The sequence below is a fragment of the Kogia breviceps genome, chromosome 4 (assembly GCF_026419965.1).
Source record: "Kogia breviceps isolate mKogBre1 chromosome 4, mKogBre1 haplotype 1, whole genome shotgun sequence".
Taxonomy (NCBI): Eukaryota; Metazoa; Chordata; class Mammalia; order Artiodactyla; family Physeteridae; genus Kogia; species Kogia breviceps.
The window spans coordinates 28,306,835-28,329,598 of record NC_081313.1 but is presented as its reverse complement, the minus strand read 5'-3'; the positions used below and the strand labels follow the sequence as shown (position 1 = coordinate 28,329,598).

Genomic DNA, 22,764 nt, shown 5'->3' with positions numbered 1-22,764 from the left:
ACCAAAGAAAGCCCAGGGAAAGAGGAGGCCTTCGTCCCTTTCCCACTAATCCAAAACCAACTTCTGTGTACTCCAAGATGTGTGAACAGAAATGCTCATTAGAACTTGGGTTGTCATGGTAAAATGTCAGAATCCCATTGATACAGAACAAGCTAAAGGATGGTACATCCATACTACATGGCATAGAAATATATGTGACATGGAAAGATGTGCAAACTGTATTATGGGAAAAAATAAGCAGGCTATAAAATAGTATGTATAGAATGAGCTCTTTTTCCCTTCCATCCGCCCTCCAGTAGTTTTAAGCATGGCCTCTGAAAGAGCCTCTCCATTCCTTAATTCTATTCATTGTCCCCTCAATACCATTCACTTTCCTACATCCAAGTATCGCTCAAACTTTTCCCTAAGCATGGAATACAGTACTCTCCTCTCTGTCTCTAGCTATGGGAATCCAAGGCCTTTTCAAGATCCAGCTCTTCACCACATCTCCTCCTGAAGCTTGCCTTTGCTTCTCCCGTAGAGGCAGCTGCAGCCTTCAGAGAATCTCTCTCACGCTCAATGTCTAAAGAGCTCCTCTGAAAGACTCTTTCAAATCATGTCTTTGTTGACTCGGTTTTCACGTTATAAATACCTTCTTTTCCTAAATAAACTGTACAGTTTTGAGGCCAGGAAATACACAAACGGTGAGTGCTTTATCCATGTTTGCTGATTGATTTCCGGCCCCTGCAACACTTCAGACCACATTTGTGTAATTAAAACAGCTCGGAACTTGGCTTTAATGCTATACAGTGTAACCCAGAATCAAAACTCCCATGAGCAGTTAGTAAGGATGTGAATTGGATACAGCCCTTTGGACAGAAATTTGTGTGTATCTATCAAAATTTTAAATGTATACATTTTGACCTAGCCATTCCACTTAGAGTGATTTGTCCTAAAGAAATATTCACAGAAGTGTGTTAAAGATATAAATGAGTGGAGATGTTTGCAGCATTGCTTATGATCATAAACAAAAATTGAAAATAACATAAATGTCCAAAAATAAGAGATTAAATAAATTGCTCTACCAACAAACAACAAAATACTAGGTAATCTTTAAGAAGACTAAGTCCAGGGACTTCCCTGGTGGTCCAGTGGTAAAGAATCCGCCTTACAATGCGGAGAACTCTGGTTCGATCCCTGGTCAGGGAACTAAGATCCCACATGCTGCAGGGCAGCTAAGCCCATGTGCCACAACTACTGAGCTCGCACATCTCAACTAGAGAGCCTGCGTGTCACAAACTACAGAGCGCACGCACTCTGGAGCCCACGTGCCACAACTACAGAGAGAAAACTCCCAAGCCACAACTAGAGAGAAGTCGTGCACCACAACGAAGAGCCCGGGAGACTTAACAAAAGATCCTGAGTGCTGCAACTAAGACCCGACACAGCCAAAAAGAAATAAAATAACTAAATAAAATTTTTTTAAAAAGACTAGGTCCAAATACACTGACATGGAAAAATGTTCGGGATACATTGTAAATTGTTCAAAGCAAATTGCAGAACATTATAAAGTATGACATTTTTTAAAATATGCATTTAAATAAATGTATGTATATGCATAGAAAAAGTGTCTAGTTCCCACTAAATTACCAATAGGCGGTATCCCTAGGAGTAGGATTGGAGAAGGGGAAACGTTTCATTTTTACTTAGTGCATTTCCATATCGCTTTCAGGAGTTCTTCCCAATAACCCTGCATTACTTTTATTAATTGTTTAAATGAAGACGTATCCCTCAAAAAAGGCAAAAAATAAATAAATAAATAAACACGAAGCTACATTATCTCCCTGAGAAGAGGTTAGTTACTAACATGCCCATTTGATTATGGAGCGATTGGGACTTAGGCCCGGGCAGTCTGTCCTGTGGCTTTGCCTCATTAGCTTTTCCGACCGTGCTTTTGTCTTCAGAATGCCTACAAGATGTTCAATTAGTCATAGCAGTTGAGCCCAGGGGGTAATAAAATGGCCAAAGGAGCAAGGAGGGTGCTGGTCCATACCAGGCTAAAGCCAAACAAAGTCCACCTCTCCAGACCCTTGATAGCCACCAAGGCCCACCAACGCAACTGCCCCTGAGGAACTCTTTCTGACCTCTGGTCCCCCAAACCATTTTTTTTTTTTTTTTTGGCTGTGTTGGCTCTTCGTTTTTGTGCGAGGGCGTTCTCCAGTTGCGGAGAGCGGGGGCCACTCTTCATCGGGGTGTGCGGGCCTCTCACTGTCGCGGCCTTTCTCGTTGCGGAGCACAGGATCCAGATGCGCAGGCTCAGTAGTTGTGGCTCGCGGACTTAGTTGCTCCGCGGCCATGTGGGATCTTCCCAGACCAGGGCTCGAACCCGTGTCCCCTGCATTGGCAGGCAGATTCCCAACCACTGCGCCACCAGGGAAGCCCCCCCCAAACCATATTTGACTTCTTTCCAGCTTTCACAGTTTAGCCCTAAATTATAGTGTTGTGTTTTAGTCTATCCTGATGAGAACATCAGGGGCAAGCAGGATGACATTTTAGGATCAGTGAGGAAATGCTGGTCTTTTCCCCATCCTGGTCCTCCATTATCTAGTAGTGGGAAAGTTTCAATAGTATTTTCTTTATCTTAAAGCTTCACAACAGACTTGACTAAGTTGGAGCATTTGTGCTCACAGACTCAGAAGTCCCCAGCCCAGTGTTGTCAAAAGGGTACTGGTATACCTGGGCCAACAGGAAGGGACCACCTTCAGATTGCCAAGTGACCTGAAAGAGCCTCTAGGCTCCAGAGCGCTTACCTTTCCTGACCCTGGAGGATTAAGTCTTGGGTGAGGAAGAGCAAATTCCACAAGCAGGAAAGATGAGAACAAACAGGCCAACCCCAGTTGCCCAGGCCATACTACGGCCCAGAGAAGGCTTGGGCCGTTTATGCCCTTGTGCAACTTCAGAGCCATTTCCTGGACTTTGAAATGAATTTTTTACGTGGACAAAACAAAGCGAAGAGCTGAGGACAATTTCCACATAAATAAAGCAGACTCCAAATACGGCTATTAAAGAACCAAGTTCCCAGGGTAACCAACTGCAGGGCCAAGATTCACTGACGGTCAGCATTCAGCTTCATCTTGTCTTTGGGCATTTGGGATGAACTGGGATAAAAACAAATATTTTCAATAACACCCCCCTCCCGAAAGAAATCCAATTCAGCAATTAATAGCTTTATTCAATTACAGGGGGAGAGAGGTTGAGAGGGCGAGAAGAGCATTGATTGCTTGAGTTGCTTTTTATTCCTCTTAGAAATAATGTCTTGAATCATTCAAATGGCAAATATTTTTTTAAATGCATTTACAGACGAGCCGCCAGCCTCTTCCCCGTGAAGAAGTAAATCAAATCCACCAGGACTGCAAACGCATGGGGCTTCTGATTGGCCGGGGTGGCACTTTTTCTCAGGTAACAAGAAGGCTGGCCTTTACCTATCACGTTAGGTAGGCATCTCCCTGAGGTTCCAGCGCTGGTCCCTTTTCTTCACCCCTATGCTAGGGGACCCAGTTCCGCATCCTCTAGGCTTAGGGCTCAGACGTTTTCAAAAGAAAGGGACAGTGAAGCCCTCGGGCCACTAGAGGGCGCTGCGTGAAATGGTTTGGTTACCGCGGTTCGGCGGGGAATATACACAGAGGACGATCCAAGGAGGCAGAAAAAGCTGCACAGACAAAGCAGAGGACTTACACGACAGGTCATAATAGTGTCATAACAGTCATGCATACCCAGTTTGTCTTACGTGTGAATTAGTTCTAACCTCTGAAAGCGCAATCCTAGTCTTTTTTTAGCTCAGCCCTGGGCTCTGACTCTGTGACCCGCAAGCCCGCTAAGCCTTAGTGGCCGCTGTGGCCAGGAGCAACGTCACAGCGCTGGCAGCCTGGCCAGGTCCCTAATGCAGAACTCAAAGTCAGCCCTTCACTCTCAGGCTGGCAGAGGCAGAGAACAAGCTCTCCCTGCCCCCTTCCTGGGAAAGCCAAGTACAAGCCCCACAGTCGGGACCCTGGTGTGGCCCTGCCGTGGGCAGGGATCTGCCCCTCCATCCCTCATGCCAGCAGGAGGAGCCTCTCCAGGGCTTCGCTCAGGGGCCGAGATTTAAGATGTAGGGTCCCTCCTACTCCTCCCCTAATTTGTTCTTGGCCTTCGGCATCCTTCGCAGGATGTTTTAAAAACATGCGTCATTCTTCCTAGTTTCCCTGCTTCACTGCGGCCTCTCACTTCATTTCAGCGAACACCCTTTGCCTGGTGCTTCGCAGAGAAAACGGAAGCTATCAGGCAAGATCCCAAAAGAAGCTCATCTGTCCCCCGAGCCATTTCGCACCTCCTTTCCTAAAGGTTAGAGAATGAGATGTCTCTCCGTGCTCTTGAGCCTCCACACTCCCTCCACTTAGGGAAACAGGTCTGTGTTCTCTTGTTTCTGCAGTTTTTTTCAACTTCCCCTCAGCCTGTGAACACATAGACTGAAAGCTCTTCCAGCCCAAACCAAACCATAGCAAATAAAACCAGAATGAGCGCTTTGGCTGGGAAATGCTGAGTTTTTTCTAGTCCTGGTCCCAGATATTTTTCTATATGAATCAGACAGAGTAAGTTAATGATTCAAAATCCTAAGACGGGCTACTTTTAAAGACAGAAAACAATTCATTGTTTACTGGCTTAGTTAGTCCTTAGTTATCCGGCACACGCTTGAGCCCTAAGCAGCCACTGCTTGGCTGGATACTAGAGCTACAACGAGAAATAAGATCTGTCCCTCCCTCCATGGAACTGGCAGAGGAGAGAGACTTAAACAGAAAATGATAATACAATCTAGTCAGCTTGCCGATAACCATACGAAGGGATAGTATACACTGTTCTAAATGCTTTGCATATGTTGACTCATTTGATGCTCTCAACACGCCTATGAAATAAGTGCTCTTATCCTTATTTTACAGATGAAGAAAAAGAGGCACAGAGAGGCTAAGTAAATTGCCCCAAGTCACACAGTTAGTAAATGGCAGAACCAGGATCCAAATTCAGGTGGTCTGATTTCTGAATCTGTCCTCGGAGGAGAGTAAACCCGAGGGGCCGAGACTGGAGGCCGGGAGGCCGGGTGGAGGCTAATGATGCTGTCTGAACTTGAACAGCAGCCGTAGGGCTAGAGGAGACATCCCGAGAGCAATCTGACGGTGAAATGCCCAGGACTTGGGTATAAAGGGATGAGTGCAGCTTTAAACTTGCTCCCCTTCTATCTATAGACATGTCTGTAGCTCAGAGGAAAGAATCGAGGTGAGGATCATGATTTGGGGGGTCATCAGCATAGAAGTGGGGAGAGGAGGAAATCTCCTGGGAAGGGAGTCTAGATGCGAAATGCGGAGAGATGAGGATAGACACCAGGGTCACGTCAACTTTTAAAGGGCCGGTGGAATAAGAGGTACCCAGATGGAGACACGAAACGGGTGGAGAGCTGTGAGGAGAGCTAGGAGGGTGTGGAGTCATGGGAAGCCAGAGAGCGGGGAGGTTCTGGAAGGGGGAGCGACAGAGGTGCCAAATGCAGAAGAGAAGGCCGGAAAGGATAAGGGCTGGAACGTGCCCGTCGGATTCCGTGCTGAGCAGCTGACGGGCAGCTTTAGCCAGGGTGGGGTCAGAAGATTGATGGGACAGAAACCAGGCTGCGGTGAGTTGAGATGTGAATAGAGGGAAGGCAGAATGGAAAATAATGGCCAATAGCATCAACCAGTCCTTTTACTTTTATAAGTTTGAGAAAAGGAAGGATAGTATTTATATGGTAGCTGGAAGAGGCCAGTAGGGTCAACACATTTTTATCTGTGGTTTGGATTTAGATTATGAGAGCTGTAAGCCTGCTTGTTTATAGGCTGAGGGGAAGTTGAGGAGAAGGTGAAGATGCAAGAGAATGCATCTTGCATTCGGGATGTTTCCTGGAGGGAAGGTGATGGGAGAAGCAAGGGCCAAAGGCACAGGAGGAACATTTGGAGTCGAATCATAGATGGTTTGTTCCTTGAGCCTTCAGGCTAGGATATAAGTGCATGTGGGAGCAAGCAAGTTTATAGAAAGGTCTTGCTTGACAGCTTCTGAGGAGAATGAAGCAAGGTTGTCTATGAAACAGAGTGAGGAGTGTAGGAATTGAGTGAGGAAATTGAGAGGAATGGAAATTAGAATGGCAAAGGAGAGAAGACCTGAACATTTAGGACTCCAGCAGAAGTAGGACCCTGCATCCCCCGTGGTGTCTGTCCGCCAGCGGTGTGAGTTTCTTTACCACTTCTCAGCTCTCTGTGTTGGAGCAAAACAGTTCTCTTATAGCTTTGATCAGACCTGGGACTTGGCTGTGTGTGTGCAGCAGCAGAAGGGTAGGAAGGCAAGGAAAGTGGGGGGAGGGGGCAGGTGAGAGAGGAGTTCATATCCTCAACCCTGGGCTCCAAGCTGGGTAGGAAAAGGAGGACGAGATCTGAGCGGGGTGACAGACCTGAAGATCATGGAGCGAGGAGGAGACTGAAGTTTTCATGGGAAGTGCTGATGCAGTGGGAATCGGAAATTGAAGAATCCCTAGTGAAGGGGAGGCCCGTGGAGCTGGTCTTGGGTGTGAGTGGATGCAGACGAGCGCAGATGAAGGTTCCTGGAGTTGTGGCGACCAAGAAACTGAGACACTAGTTTGTTGGGTTGCACACAGGGACACAGAAGGCAACCTCGGTGATGGCCTCAGAGGCCATCGAACCTCGGAGGGTACATAGAGGCCTAAGACCTCAGTGGAGGTGGTGGAAGGACCAGGAGGTCAGCAGGTGACAAAAAGGAAAAGGGGCCGAGCGGATGGTACCAGAATTTTTGAGACTAGAGGATGAATGGCCTGGATACAGCACTGGGGAGGGAGGAGACGAACTCTTGAGGGAAATATAAGGAATGTCATGAAAACAACGTGTTGGATTCTAGTGCATTTCCTTGAAGTCGTAGTTGATTCTATGATGATCCGTTGCTCTATTTTCCTTTATCTCCTCAGACATTCCGCATCGCACCCTCGATGTGCGTCACTAAACCAGAAGTCGATTTTGCAGTGGAAGTATTCCGTTCCGCCTTAATCCAACACGTGGAGAGACGAGCCAAATAAATTTTTTTTGAAAATAAAGAACCACAAGCCTCAAGAACTTCCCACTTATGTTCAAGGGTTAATTTGAGAAATTTCAGAACCACTGGTATAAGTTGTAAATGGCTGACTGCCTACCAGTCATATTTGTAAACGGAGCCCCTGTTACCTTGAGAAAGCCATCCCTCAGGAAAGGATCTGTATCCCTAGCTCAGAGAATAAATCCTAATTAGTCTAGATTAGTTATGCTAATTTTATCCTCCTTTGCGGTGAATGTTTACACCTGATATGTGACATGAGTCCTGCAGGAAAATCTTTTGGTGGAGGTGCCTTCAGGAAATGGTTTCTTCATCCTCTGCTCTTCATCTCCGGAAGAGATGTGTTCGTATTGCACTGAAGTAGCAGATGTCACGATAGGGCTGCTCCAGCCACCGTCAGCCACTTTGCGGCCCTGAGGACAAAGCTTATTTGCTGAGCTTGGAAGGTGGAGCGAAGCTGAGTCCTTAGTGATGTCAGTGGGCCACTGATTTAACCAATCCTGGAGCACCCTTAACTTGGGGCTTCTTGTTCTATGAGAAAATAAATTCAATGCATTGCACAAGCCTTTTTCATTTAAGTTTTCTCTTATTGCAGCCATAAGCATCCTGGGAAATGATGCAGAAAATACCCCACGTAGATAACTGTCCTCTCCTTTAACTCCCCTAAAATGTCCGTCAGAGCCTCCTTTGTTTCCCCTGCCATCATCCCACCCTGGACTAAATTCTCGTTACTCCTATTATAATAGTCTCCAAGACCAGAAGTTCCCAAACTTTATAGTCATTAGAATGCACATTCCTAGTGCTTCTTTCCCATATGTATGCACTATTTGTCTTTAAATTGACTTAATATTTTTCCTTAATCTGACTTTTTTTTACTTAGATGTATTTGATAGTAACGCTTCTATCATTATAATAGATGAGAAATCAGTACTACTTGTCACAGCTGGAAAGTGCTCATAAAATAGAGTGAACACAAAGAGATGTAATTCAGGTCTGGCAAAATACAGTTTCTTGAAGATGTTCTCAGCCTGAGGCTTGTTCTCTCTTTGTTCAAAAGGGAGTTTAGAGGGGGAAAAAAAGAGCTTACAGAGTGTTTGAGGGGTGTAAAAAGATACTGGCAAGCTGAGTCCCTCTCCTTAACACAAACAGAAGAAGATCCACAGAACTGAATGGGAAGTAACTTTCTCAGCATGTAATTTGATGTTTATTTAAGCTGTGTCCCAGTTTGAAGCCACATCCTAATGGTTTACACCTGAGGTGTGTGTTCCACTAAGATAACCTACACCTCACTGCCAGATTTGTCTCCCTCGGGCATTGACTTAAACATGTCCTTCTCTTGCACAAAACCTTCCGGTGGCCCCCCATTGCCCCCCAGCTAAGATCAAAACCCCTATAAGAAGGAGCTTAATGCCTTCTAGTATCCAATCCAAAGAGAGCAAACACCATAGAAATGCTCTGTTTGGGCGCAGTGGAAAGATGATTGTATTACGAGCCAAATAACCTGAATTCTAAACTCAGTTCTCCCATTTATTTGCTACAGATGACCTTAGGCAAGACTTTTAATCTCTTTTTAACCTCATTTTGTTCCCAGGCAGATCCGTACTTGCCCTTCCTACCTCCTGAGTTGTCCTGGGAATCAAGTAGCCTAACAGATGGAAAAGTGTTTGCAAACTAGAGAACTATGCAAATAGCAATTTCTTCCTTTCAAGCCACATTTCCCCTCTTTCCTTCACTACAGAGTCTCCCAAGAGCAGCCTTTGTGCTCCTGTATGCTTCCTCGCTTCCCGTTCATGCCTCAACAACTAAGACCCCATTCTGGCCTCTCGTTCCTTGACAACTGCCTTCTCAAAAGGCCACCAGTGGCTTCCTTATAGCCAACACTCAACGTTTCCTTTGAATGTTCTTTCTAAACAACTGCTCCTTCTTGAGTTGATTCCCTCGGCTTCTGCAATGTGGTCCTCTTATCTCAGATGGCACCTTCTTAGTCTCCCCTGGCAACTCCTCCACGACAGGGTTCTGTTCTGGGCCATCTCTTCCTTCATGCTAGACTCTCTCCCTATGGGCAACCTCATCCTCTTCGGAGATTTCTCCTGTCTTGACTATACTGATGACTTGCAAATACTCATCTTCAGTCTCAACCTTTTTGCTGAACCCCAACTCCAAGGTTCTGTCTGGACACCTTCATTTGGATGTCACAAGGACACTTCAAATTCAACATTTCTAACACAAAACACACTACATTTCTCTCCTACAATGAATTCCTTCTTGATTAATGAGCCTTTTGTCTCAGGCTCATCATTTAGGTCATTATTTTTCTCCAAGTTATCTTTTTGCCTTTCATATGACTAAGTCTCATAAATACTTTCTCCAACATAATTTTTCCAATATGGCTCATTTATACCAAAACTGCCTTAATTTGTGCTGTCATCTTCTTTCCTGAACTATTTCAACCACCTCCTAACTGGTATTCTGGACGCCTTCCCAATCCATTCTCTACACTGATTCCAAAGTCAGTTAATTAAAGGATAAGTATGATCACATCTCTCATCTTTTGAAGGCTTTGAGGGCTCCCTATTACTCATGGAACAAAGTCTAAATTCCAACTATTATGGCATTCATGAGCCTTCACAACTTGTCCCCAGACCAAGTTTTCATGCTTTACTCCCTTTGTTCCTTTCATGTCATGTATATTGGTTCTTAGCTCCTGTAATTCACTCTACCTGGTACGTTCTTCTGCTCTTCTTTGTGAGTGAAAATTATGGGATCAGGGAGATTGGACAAGAAAGCCAACACTACTTTGTTATTCTTCAAGGCCTTCCCATTTTCAGTATTTCTTTCCTTTCAAGATAAAGAAAAAGGGGGAGGGATTTCCCTGGTGGCTCATTGCCTAAGACTCCACACTCCCAGTGCAGGGGGCCCAGGTTTGATCCCTGGTCAGGGAACTAGATCCCACATGAATGCTGCAACTAAGAGTTCACATACCACAACTAAGGATCCTGCTGGCCACAACTAAGGAGCACATGTGCCACAACTAAGGAGTATGCCTGCTGCAACTAAGACTCGGTGCAACCAAATAAATAAATTTAAAAAAAGAAAACGGGGGAAACATTGAAAATAATGTTTATGATAACCGTTTAGGAATTTAATAAAATATGAAGGGAAAACAACAAAATACAAATTTAAAACAAAATAAAAACAAAAAAAGGTTTCATGCTTAGGCCAAGATCCCTGCCAGGACACCCTCTCCCAGAAGAAGGAGGCTGAGGGATTAAATTGTTCAGATAAATTCATAGAACATATTCCTTGTGGCTTCCTGAGTCCTACAGGATCTTGTGTACATCTAGGAGTACACCCTGTTAGTCTCCCACCTCCTGGAATCTTTGTAGAGTAAAAGCCAGCAATGGAATTCTGAAATGTAGCCAGGTCCTAGGTCTCATTTCTATGACTATGAAGATTGTATAACTCTATCCAAGTGTTTTGACCAGGATAAACTGCTCCTCTTTCTTGAAGAGCATTTGGGGATTTAAAGTGTGTAAGCCATCAGAGGTATGGATCAGAAAGGGCAAACACTGTGGCCTTGGAGCATGTATTCATTTCTTTCACTAGTTTATAAACATGACGGATTCCTACTTCTTTCCATCTGGAACCATGGGTAGGAGTTTAGCACCACCATTTCTTGCCCTTCCATTTTCTGCTCTACCCACAGGAGGTGGGATGTAAGCCAGCTTACATAAGACAAGAAGCCCACATGCTTGCCAAGCTCTTTTTTATTTCCTTTCTTGTTGAAACTGCCTGAAGTGAAGATAATGAACACTCAGCTCATGTAAACTTTTTCCACACAAGGAATATATTGACAGTTAATCATGTGATGAGAATATAATATTAAAATGTTGGCAACTGTTTAAAAACCCTTGAAATGACAATCCGCTCAGGAGGGAGTAGTTTTTAAAAAAAACACATCAAACTTTGATTATATCATTAATAATAATAACTACAAAGAGATGTAAAATAACACTGATAAATTGGTAAAACAGTAATAAACTATGCTCTTATTTGTGTTTCAAAGCTCCACCTTTTACATCAGTGTAGTTTTTAACTTTCCTGTAATTCAAAGTAACCTCAAAAGCTATCTCTAAACTATGGGAGGACTTGATCCTTCTTCCACCTTTAAATCTCACTTAAATCTCATCAACATTGGCCACTTCATCATCGCTTAATTCCAGAGCATCACAGTCAAGTTTCAATGGTAGGTTTGAAGACTCTGGTCAGTGCAGCAGCAGATTGCTTTGGTTAATTAAAGCTGAAGCCTCATTTCCAGCTGAGGCACAAACAGTAAAAATGGTGCAGTTTTGCCCATTAAAAACAGGAATACTAGAACAAAACACCACAAAGTATCTCAACAAAAACAAAAGGGCCACCTAACTTAGCCAAGAGTGAAGACACAGAACCAAAGGCTCAATTATGTCAATACCTTTAGGTTTAGTTCAGATAAAGGGAGGTCAGCCTGGTCTGACTGGTGACAGACGTAAGGAGTGTTGGCAGAACCAGAGGCATTGTGCTGGTAATCCAGGACGGAGAACATAGAGAGACGTCAAAACCACAATTTAATCAAGAACTGGTTGGGGGGGGCGGTCATTGCAGACAGCAACTAATGAAAACACAACATGCAACAGAGGGAGCCCGCACAAGCTCTCCACCTGATTTGTTTTGGGCAAATTAAACTCTCTGAGCTGAAGCTTCCTTCAGTCCAAAAAAGAGGATAATATAATCCCATGCATCCCATGGGAGGATATAAATAAGCAAATACACTGACAGCTGCTCAATTAATATTAACTCTTTCCTTAGTGTCACTTTCCTTTTGATACAGAACTTCCTTAGTTGCACGTGGCTCTCACCATCTTGGGATAATGTTGATTCCTATGGATACACCTTACCTCCTAACCAAACTCTAAACTCCTGGCAAGGTGAACTTGTCTTCTCCATCCTCATATGCATTTTATCCATAGGTGCTACAGTGCCACCAACAGCTTAAGGAAGCAATTACCCATCTGAAATAAACAGTTAGCCGTCTGGGAGATGAGATTGGAAATGACTCTGTGTTTGCAGCTGGGTGGCTGACAGAGTCTTAGTGCTCTGGCCACGTGTCAGGTCTGAGCCTCTGAGGTGGGAGAGCTGAGTTCAGGACATTGGTCCACCAAACACCTCCCAGCCCCATGTAATATCAAACGGCGAAAGCTCTCCCGGAGATCTCCATCACAACGCTAAGATCCGGCTCCACTCAACAACCAGCAAGCTACAGTTCTGGACAGCCCATGCCAAACAACTACAAAGATAGGAACAAAACCCCACTCATTTGCAGAGAGGCTGCTTAAAATCATAATAAGTTCACAGATACCCCAACACACACCACCAGACATGGTCCTGCCCACCAGAAAGACAAGATCCAGCCTCACCCACGAGAACACAGGCACCAGTCCCCTCCACCAGGAAGCCGACACAACCTACTGAACCAATGTTACCCACTGGGAGCAGAGACCAAAAACAACGGGAACTATGAACCTGCAGTCTGTGAAACGGAGACCTCAAACACAGTAAGTTAAGCAAAATGAGAAGATAGAGAAATACACAGCAGATGAAGGAGCAAGGTAAAAACCCACCAGACCAAACAAATGGAGAGGAAATAGGCAGTCTACCTGAAAAAGAATTCAGAGTAATGATAGTAAAGATGATCCAAAATCTTGGAAACAGAATGGAGAAAATACAAGAAATGTTTAACGAGGACCTGGAAGAACTAAAGAGTAAATAAACAATGATGAACAACACTATAAGTGAAATTTAAAATTCTCTAGAAGGAATCAATAGCAAAATAACTGAGGCAGAAGAACGGATAAGTGACCTGGAAGATAAAATAGTGGAAATAATTACTGTAGAGCAGAATAAAGAAAAAAGAATGAAAATAATTCAGGACAATCTCAGAGACCTCTGGGACAACATTAAACACACCAACATTCAAATTATAGGGGTCCCAGAAGAAAGAGAAAAAGGAATGGACTGAGAAAATATTTGAAGAGATTATACATGAAAACCTTCCTATTATGCATAAGGAAATAATCAAGTCCAGGGAGCACAGAGAGTCCCATACAGGATAAATCCAAGGAGAAACATGCCAAGACACATAGTAATCAAACTATCAAAAGTTAAATACAAAGAAAAAAATATTAAAAGCAGCAAGGGAAAAGCAACAAATAACATACAAGGGAATCCCCATAAGGTTAACAGCTGATCTTTCAGCAGAAACTCTGCAAGCCAGAAGGGAGTGGCAAGACCTATTTAAAGTGATGAAAGGGAAAAACCTACAACCAAGATTACTCTACCCAGCAAGGATCTCATTCAGTTTCAACGGAGAAATTAAAACCTTTACAGATAAGCAAAAGCTAAGAGAATCCAGCACCACCAAACCAGCTCTACAACAAATGCTAAAGGAACTTCTCTAGGCAGGAAACACAAGAGAAGGAAAAGACTTACAATTACAAACCCAAAACAATTAAGAAAATGGTAATAGGAACATACATACCAATAACTACCATAAATGTAAATGGATTAAACGCTCCAACCAAAAGACGTAGACTGGCTAAATGGATACAAAAACAAGATCCATACATATGCTGTCTACAAGAGACCCACTTCAGACCTAGGGACACATACAGTCTGAAAGTGAGGGGAGGGAAAAAGATATTCCATGCAAATGGAAATCAAAAGAAAGCTGGAGTAGCAATTCTCAGATCAGACAAAATAGACTTAAAAATAAAGATTATTACAAGAGACAAAGAAGGACACTACATAATGATCAAGGGATCAATCCAAGAAGAAGATATAACAATTGTAAATATTTATGCACCTAATATACGAGCACCTTAATACATAAGGCAAATGCTAACAGCCATAACAGGGGAAATCGACAGTAACACAATCATAGTAGGGGACTTTAACACCCGACTGTCACCAATGGACACATCATCCAAAATGAAAATAAATAAGGAAACACAAACTTTAAATGATATTTTAAACAAGATGGACTTAATTGATATTTATAGGATATTCCATCCAAAAACAGTAGATTACACTTACTTCTCAAGTGCTCATAGAGCATTCCCAGGATAGATCATACCTTGGGTCACAAATGAAGCCTCAGTAAATTTAAGAAAATTGAAATTGTATTAAGTATCTTTTCTGACCACAATGTATGAGACTAGATATCAATTACAGGAAAAAATCTGTAAAAAATACAAACACATGGAGGCTAAACAATACACTACTAAATAACCAAGAGATCACTGAAGAAATCGAACAGGAAATCAAAAAATACCTAGAAACAAATGGCAATGAAAACATGATGACCCAAAACCTATGGGATGCAGCAAAAGCAGTTCTAAGAGGGAAATTTATAACAATACAGTCCTACCTCAAGAAAGAAGAAACATCTCAGATAAACAACCTAATCTTACACCTAAAGCAATTAGAGAAAGAAAAACAGAAAAACCCCAAAGTTACCAGAAGGAAAGAAATCATAAAGATCAGATCAGAAATAAATGAAAAAGAAATGAAGGACACAATAGCAAAGATCAATAAAACTAAAAGTTGGTTCTTTGAGAAGATAAATAAAATTGATAAACCATTAGCCAGACTCATCAAGAACAAAAGGGAGAAGACTCAAATCATTAGAATTAGAAATGAAAAAGGAAAAGTAACAACTGACACTGCAGAAATACAAATGACCATAAGAGATTACAACAAGCAACTATATGCCAATAAAATGGACAACCTGGAAGAAATGGACACATTCTTAGAAAGCACAACCTTCTGAGACTGAACCAGGAAGAAATAGAAAATATAAACAGACCAATCACAAGCCCTGAAGTTGAAACTGTGATTAAAAACTTTCCAACAAACAAAAGCCCAGGACCAGATGGATTCACAGGTGAATTCTAATAAACATTTAGAAAAGAGCTAACACCTATCCTTCTCAAAATCTTCCAAAATATAGCAGAGGGAGGAACCTTCCTAAACTCATTCTATGAGGCCACCATCACCCTGATACCAAAACCAGACAAAGATGTCACAAAAAAAGAAAACTACAGGCCAATATCACTGATGAACATAGATGCAAAAATCCTTAACAAAATACTAGCAAACAGAATCCAACAGCACCTTAAATTGATCATACACCATGATCAAGTGGGGTTTATTCCAGGAATGCAAGGATTCTTCAATATACTCAAATCAATCAATGTGATACACCATATTAACAAACTGAAGGGGAAAAACCATAAGATCATCTCAGTAGATGCAGAAAAATCCTTCAACAAAATCAATACCCATTATGATAAAAACCCTCCAGAAAGTAGGCATAGAGGGAACTTACCTCAACATAATAAAGGCCATATATGACAAACACACAGCAAACATCATTCTCAATGGTGCAAAACTGAAACCATTTCTTCTAAGATCAGGAACAAGACAAGGTTGCCCACTCTCACCACTATTATTCAACATAGTTTTGGAAGTCCTAGCCACGGCAATCAGAGAAGAAAAAGAAATAAACGGAATCCAAATTGGAAGAGAAGAAGTAAAACTGTCACTGTTTGCAGATGACATGATACTATACATACATAATCCCAAAGGTGCTACCAGAAAACTATTAGAGCTAATCAATGAATTTGGTAAGGCAGCAGGATATAAAATTATTCCACAGAAATCTCTTGCATTCCTATACACTAATGATGAAAAATCGGAAAGAGAAATTAAGGAAACACTCCCATTTACCATTGCAAAAAATGAATAAAATACCTAGGAATAAACCTACCTAGAGAGACAGAAGACCTGTATGCAGAAAACTATAAGACACTGATGAAAGAAATTAAAGATGATATAAACAGATAGGGAGATATACCATGTTCTTGGATTGGAAGAATCAACATTGTGAAACTGTCTATACTACCCAAAGCAATCTACAGATTCAGTGCAATCCCTGTCAAACTACAAATGGCATTTCTCACAAAACTAGAACAAAAAAATTCACAATTTGTATGGAAACACAAAAGACCCCGAATTGCCAAAGCAATCTTGAGAAAGAAAAACGGAGCTGGAGGAATCAGGCTCCCTGACTTCAGACTATACTACAAAGGTACAGTAATCATGACAGTATGGTACTGGCACAAAAACAGAAACAGAGAGCAATGGAACAGGGTAGAAAGCCCAGAGATAAACACACTCACCTATGGTCAACTAATCTATGACAAAGGAGGCAAGGATATACAGTGGAGAAAAGACAGTGTCTTCAATAAGTGGTGCTGGGAAAACTGGACAGCTACATGTAAAAGAATGAAATTAGAACACTCGCTAACATCATACACAAAAATAAACTCAAAATGGATTAGAGACCTAAATGTAAGACCAGACACCATAAAACTCGTAGAGGAAAACATAGGAAGAACACTCTTTGACATAAATCACAGCAAGATCTTTTTTGATCCACCTCCTAGAGTAATGGAAATGAAAACAAAAATAAGCAAATGGGATCTAATGAAGCTTGAAAGCTTTTGCACAGCAAAGGAAACCATAAACAAGACGAAAAGACAACCCTCAGAATGAGAGAAAGTATTTGCAAATGAGTCAATGGACAAAGGATTAATCACCAAAATATATAAACAGCTCATGCAGCTCAATAGTAAAAAAAAACAAACGACCCAATCCAAAAATGGGCAGAAGACCTAAACAGACATTTCTCCAAAGAAGATGTACAGATTCCCAGCAAACACATGAAAGGATGCTCAACATCACTAATCATTAGATAAATGCAAATCAAAACTACAGTGTGGTATCACCTCACACCAGCCAGAATGGCCATTATCAAAAAGTCTACAAACAATAAATGCTGGAGAGGGTGTGGAGAAAAGGGAACCCTCCTACAAGGTTGGTGGGAATGTACATTGATACAGCCACTATGGAGAACAGTATAAAGGTTCCTTAAAAACCTAAAAATAGAACTACCATACGACACAGCAATCCCACTACTGGGCATATACCCTGAGAAAACCATAATTCAAAAGGAGTCATGTACCACAATGCTCACTGCAGGTCTATTTACAATAGTCAGAACATGGAAGCAACCTAAGTGTCCACTGACATATGAATGGATAAAGAAGATGTGCCACATATATACAATGGAATATTACTCAGCCATAAAAGGAAATGAAACTGAGTTATTTGTAGCAAGGTGGATGGACCTAGAGACTGTCAGCATGAAGTAAGCGAGAAAGAGAAAAACAAATACCATATGCTAACAGATATAAGGAATCTAAAAAAAAAAAAAAAGGATCTGAAGAACATAGGGGCAGGAGAGGAATAAAGACGCAGACATAGAGAATGTATTTGAGGACACGGGAAGGGGGAAGGATAACCTGGGACGAAGTGAGAGAGTGACATGGACATATATACACTACCAGATGTAAAATAGATAGCTAGTGGGAAGCAGCCCCATAGTACAGGGAGGTTGGCTCAGTGCTTTGTGTCCACCTAGAGGGGTGGGATAGGGAGGGTGGGAGGGAGATGCAAGAGGGATGAGATTTGGGGATGTATGTATATGTATAGCTGAGGCAGTTTGTTATACAGCAGAAACTAACACACCATTGCAAAGCAATTATACTCCAATAAAGATGTTTAAAAACAATTTAGTCGGGCTTCCCTGGTGGCGCAGTGGTTGAGAGTCCGCCTGCCGATGCAGGGGACACGGGTTCGTGCCCCGGTCTGGGAAGATCCCACATGCCGCGGAGCGGCTGGGCCCGTGAGCCATGGCCGCTGAACCTGCGCGTCCGGAGCCTGTGCTCCGCAATGGGAGAGGCCACAACAGTGAGAGGCCCGCGTATCACAAAAGAAAAAAAAAAAAAAAAAAAACAATTTAGTCATCTGACATGCACATATGTGTGTACTCAGAAATATAAATTATATATATTTAGAAATACATAATATATATTTAGAAATGTATATATAATTAGAGACATATAATAAAGAAATCTGTATTTAGAAATATTATATATATATATATGTACACATATATATATTTAGATTTTGGTGATAAAGTACCAGAGGTAACTTTAGAAAGAAAAGGAAACCACTCTTGGATGAATTGTGAGGTCGTAATATCTGAAGGAGGAATCGAGAGGGCTCCCAGGCATCTCTTATTCATCCTCGAAGGGGGTTGCAATTCTGTGCACTCTCCTCAGGCCCCCAGTTCACACCCCTGCCCTTCTCACTCTCAGTAAGTGACTGCTGTTTATCAGAAGAACATTGAAACTATCCAGCAAGGATTCTGATCATATCACTCTCCTGCTTAATACCTGCTTGATGCCTTCCCTCAGGCCTGTCTCTGGCTTGCGTCCTGGCCTGGTGGCCCTGCACCTTTCCCTGGCTTCTGCACGCCTGTCATGCTGCCCTCCAACCACCCCCCACCCCCCTGCCTATCTCAGGGTTGCTGCACTGTGTTCTCTCCTCCTGGAGCCCTCAGTCTTCTTCACCTGCTACCTCTTCCTCATCCTTCACAGAGCTGATAATCACATTCATGGTCAGGTTATTATTTTACATAAACCTTCCGCCCAGCACACACATATTCTCCAGGATCTTACAGCTTGAATTGCTCATTCTCTTCTGGATTTTCAGTTTCTATATTCTTCTTTCTTCTTCCTCTCAGCCTAAAAACATGCCTCTCCCTCCATTAAAAAAAAAAAAAAAAAAAAGAAAGAAAGAAAAAAATTTCTTTCAAATGTATATCCTTTTCCTAAACGTGATGCTTCTAAAACAAATCCTTGGGGCACTGCCACGCCACTTCCTCACTGCCACTCTCTCAGTACTCCCCAGGCTGGCTTCTGTGAACCTATTGATGCAAAAGTGACCTACAACTCCTGTGATGGTTAATTTCATGTGGAAACTTGACTGGACCATGGGGTGCCCAGATATCTTATTAACGTTATTTCTGGATGTGCCTGTGAGGGGCTTCCTGGAAGAGATTAGCATCTGGATTGGTGGATTGAGTAAAGCAGATGGCCTGCCCAAGGTAAGTGGGCACCACACAATGTGCTAAAGACTTGAATAGAACAAAAAGGTGGAGACAGATTGGATTCGCCCTCTCTGGCTGACTGCTTGAGCTGGGATATCCATCTTCTCTGCCCTCAGCATCGCTGGTTGTCAGGCCTTCAGACCCCCAGTGAAATCTACACCAGCAGCCCCTGAGGCTCTTGGGTCTTCAAACTTCACCACTGGCTCTCCTGGGTCTCCAGCTTGCAGACAACAGACCAGGGCACTTCCGTCTGCATAGTTGCATGAGCCAATACCTTATAATAAATATAGATATAGATAACATATGGATATGTAGATATCAATATATAACTGTATCTATTTCCATCTACATAGCTGTGCACATCATTATACACTTTATACACATATGTATATCATTATATACATAGCTCTCTATATATACCTGTATGTGTGTGTATATATATATATATATATATATATAAAATATATATATATATATATATATATATATATATAGCTCCTATTGGTTCTGTTTCTCTGAAAAATCCTGACTAATATAATCTTCTAACTGCCAAATTCAGCCCTCACCTCACTTAGCATCTCTGTGGCATCTGAGACTGGTCATCTTCCTCTCCTATTTTTTTAATGGCACCATGGTCTTCCAATCTTGTACTACCTCTTTATTTTTTAAGATTTTGTTGTTGTGGACCTTTTTTTTCTAAAGTCTTTATTGAATTTGTTACAATATTGCTTCTGTTTTATGTTTTGGTTTTTTGACCACGAGGCATGTAGGATCTCAGCTCCCCCACCAGGGGTCGAACCTGCACCCTCTGCTTTGGAAGGTAAAGTCTTAACCACTGGCCCACCAGGGAAGTCCCTCGTACTACCTCTTTAGTCCTTTTCATTCTCATACATTGGTTTTTGTTTAGTTTGCTCCTTAATGCTGGTGTACCCACAGGATTTTTATCTTGACCTCTTTTTTTCCCCTCTCCATATACTTTAACCGGGTGATTTAATCCATTATCCATGATGGCTTTACTATCTAGATGCTGATGATTCCAAAGCACATCTCGAGGGCAACCTCCTTCTGGCCTACAGATTTGCATTGTCGGCAGCTCTTTGAACATGTTCCCTGGGTACCTACTGCGTTCTCTTCCCCCCCACTGGAGCACATATGCTCTGCTGGCCTCAGGAGGTATTGATTGAGCCAAGTACCTTCTTGCCGTAGATGCCTGGTGCCAGTAATTCCCCCACTCCCCCAAGCCAGTCTTAACCAAACTTCTGATTCTTGCTTGCCTCCCTGCTATCCTTTTTTGCTGCCCCATTCCCCCTGATTACAGCTTTCTTGCCTCCTCTAACTGCCTGGACCTGGCTGTCATGGCTGATTGGGAGTCTCATTGCTGGCCTTTGGTACACTTTGGGCCTTCCTTGCCTTACTTATTGCTCTGTTCCCTTCCTTGTTTCATTGCCCAGCCTGAAAGTCATTACCTCATCCTCACTTAGGAGGAGTTAAGCAGCTGGCTGTTCCGGTTATCTAACTCTTTCTCTGCTCCAGCAAAAGTCCCAGATTGCAGGCATCACTGATTACCACTTGATGCAAACTTTTAAAAAGCAAGGAGGTAGGAGGAGAGAGTGAAAATTATGCCAGAAATAAAATATTTTTAGGAATATTTTTCTTCCTGTGATGGTACTGGATATGGGAAACATCAATGTAGTGAGTGAACTTTAGCAGAGGTGTCATTAGAAACCACTGTTCTGGCTGAGCTGGTCTCCAACTAGTTCCACTCAGCACTGCCATGGACCAGAACCTGGCACAGGGGCCTGACCGATGCTCCTCAGTGGTCTTGTGCCAATTCCACCAACCTGGGCAGGAGGGTCCTCTTTATTCTTGGTAACATCCCTGGAGTTACTCCTAGACCCTGGGAGCCATCTCCAGTAAACCCTCTGCTTCCTTCTTTTTAGCAATATCTTACCCTTCATCCTCTTTTTAGCAGGGAGCTTGTTTCCTTCTCAGGAGTATTGCCTTCCTCTACCTATTCAAATTTTCTCCTGCTTCTTCAAGCAGAATCAACTCCTCCCTTACTCCTCTAACGCTTCCAGAGAGATTGTGGGGAGAGGAGGTGGATTTTGGAACAAGGAAGCAAGATGTATTGTCAGTTAGCCTGTTTAATGAAGCAAAGAAAGGAAAGAAAACAGTTTAGTTTCTGTATTAAAGTTTTAAGGCTTCTGATTTTGCCACTCTTGAAAATATCTTTCATAAATGCGTGCTATCTAAGTATGCAATTTAAAAAGAATATATTTGAAAAAGAAGAACAAAGTTGGAGAACTAAGATTTCCTAATTCCAAAACTTCCTACAAAAGCTACAGTAATCAAAGCAGTGTGGTACTAGCAGAAAGACAGACATGTAGACCAAAAGAATAAAATAGAGAGCCAAAGATAAACCCTCACATATATGGTCAATTAATTTTTGACAAGGGTGCCAAGGTCACTCAGTGGAGAAAGGATAATCTTTTCAACAAATGATGTTGGGAAAATTGGTTATCCACATGCAAAAGAATGAAGTTGGAGCCTGCCCTTGCAACATATACAATAATTAACTCAAAATAAGTTAAAGACTTAAACCTAAGAGATAAAACTATAAAACCCTTAGAAGAAAACATAGGTACAAATTTTCATGACATCAGATTTGGCAATGATTTCTTAGATAAGGCAAGAAAAGAAAAAAAAATAGATAAAATTGGGTCTATTCAAAATTTAAAACTTTTGTGCATCAAAGAGCACTATCAAGAAAGTAAAAAGATAGCCCACAGAATGGGATAATGTGTTTGCAAAATCATATATCTGATAAGGGCTAAATTTCCAGAATACATTCAAAAGAACCCTTACAATTCAACAACAACAAAACAACTCAATTCAAAAGTGGGCAAAAGATTTAAATAGACATTTCTCCAAAGATGACATACTAATGGCCAATAAGCACATGAAAAAATGCTCAACATCACTATCCGTTATGGAAATACTAATCAAAACCACAGTGAGATACCACTTATACCCATTAGGATGGCTATTATATAAAAGAACAAAAAACAAAAACACCAGAAAATAACAAGTGTTGGCAAGGATATGTAGAGATTGGAACTCTTGTGCATTGCTGGTGGGAATGTTCTCCATTATGGAAAACAGTATGGCAGTTCCCCAAAAAGTTAAACACACGATTACCCCATGATTCAGCAATTCCACTTCAGGGTATAGATCCAAAAGAATTAAAAGCAGGAATTCAAACAGATATTTGCACAACCATGTTCACAGCAGTATAATTTATAATAGCCAAAAGATGGAAACAACTCAGATGTTATCATTGAATGAATGAATAAACGAAATGTGGTACATGGACACAGTGGAATGGTATTCTGTCTTGAAAAGGAAGAAAATTCTGATACATGCTGTAATATGGATGAACCTTGAAAACATTGCTAACTGAAACAAGCCAGTCACAAAGGATATATATTGCCAAGAGTTGCGGGTAGGAGGGAATGGGAAAT

At 42.0% G+C, this 22,764-nt stretch overlaps 2 protein-coding genes across 3 annotated transcripts in view; one reads left to right on the top strand and one right to left on the bottom strand.

Moving 5' to 3' along the window:
* Positions 1 to 7,255, top strand: part of AGXT2 (alanine--glyoxylate aminotransferase 2) — a 46,775-nt gene extending 39,520 nt beyond the window's left edge. For both annotated transcript variants that reach the window (XM_059061364.2, XM_059061365.2), the window contains exons 13-14: positions 3,340 to 3,438; positions 7,010 to 7,255. In XM_059061364.2, coding sequence (XP_058917347.1) covers positions 3,340 to 3,438; positions 7,010 to 7,117 — 207 coding nt within the window. In that variant the 3' untranslated portion in view covers positions 7,118 to 7,255. The remainder of the gene's footprint in view (positions 1 to 3,339; positions 3,439 to 7,009) is intronic.
* The window catches only part of DNAJC21 (DnaJ heat shock protein family (Hsp40) member C21), a 58,331-nt gene continuing 38,757 nt past the window's right edge, over positions 3,191 to 22,764 (bottom strand). The window contains exon 13 of the mRNA XM_067030864.1: positions 3,191 to 3,688. The gene's annotated coding sequence lies outside the window, so the exon portion shown is untranslated. The remainder of the gene's footprint in view (positions 3,689 to 22,764) is intronic.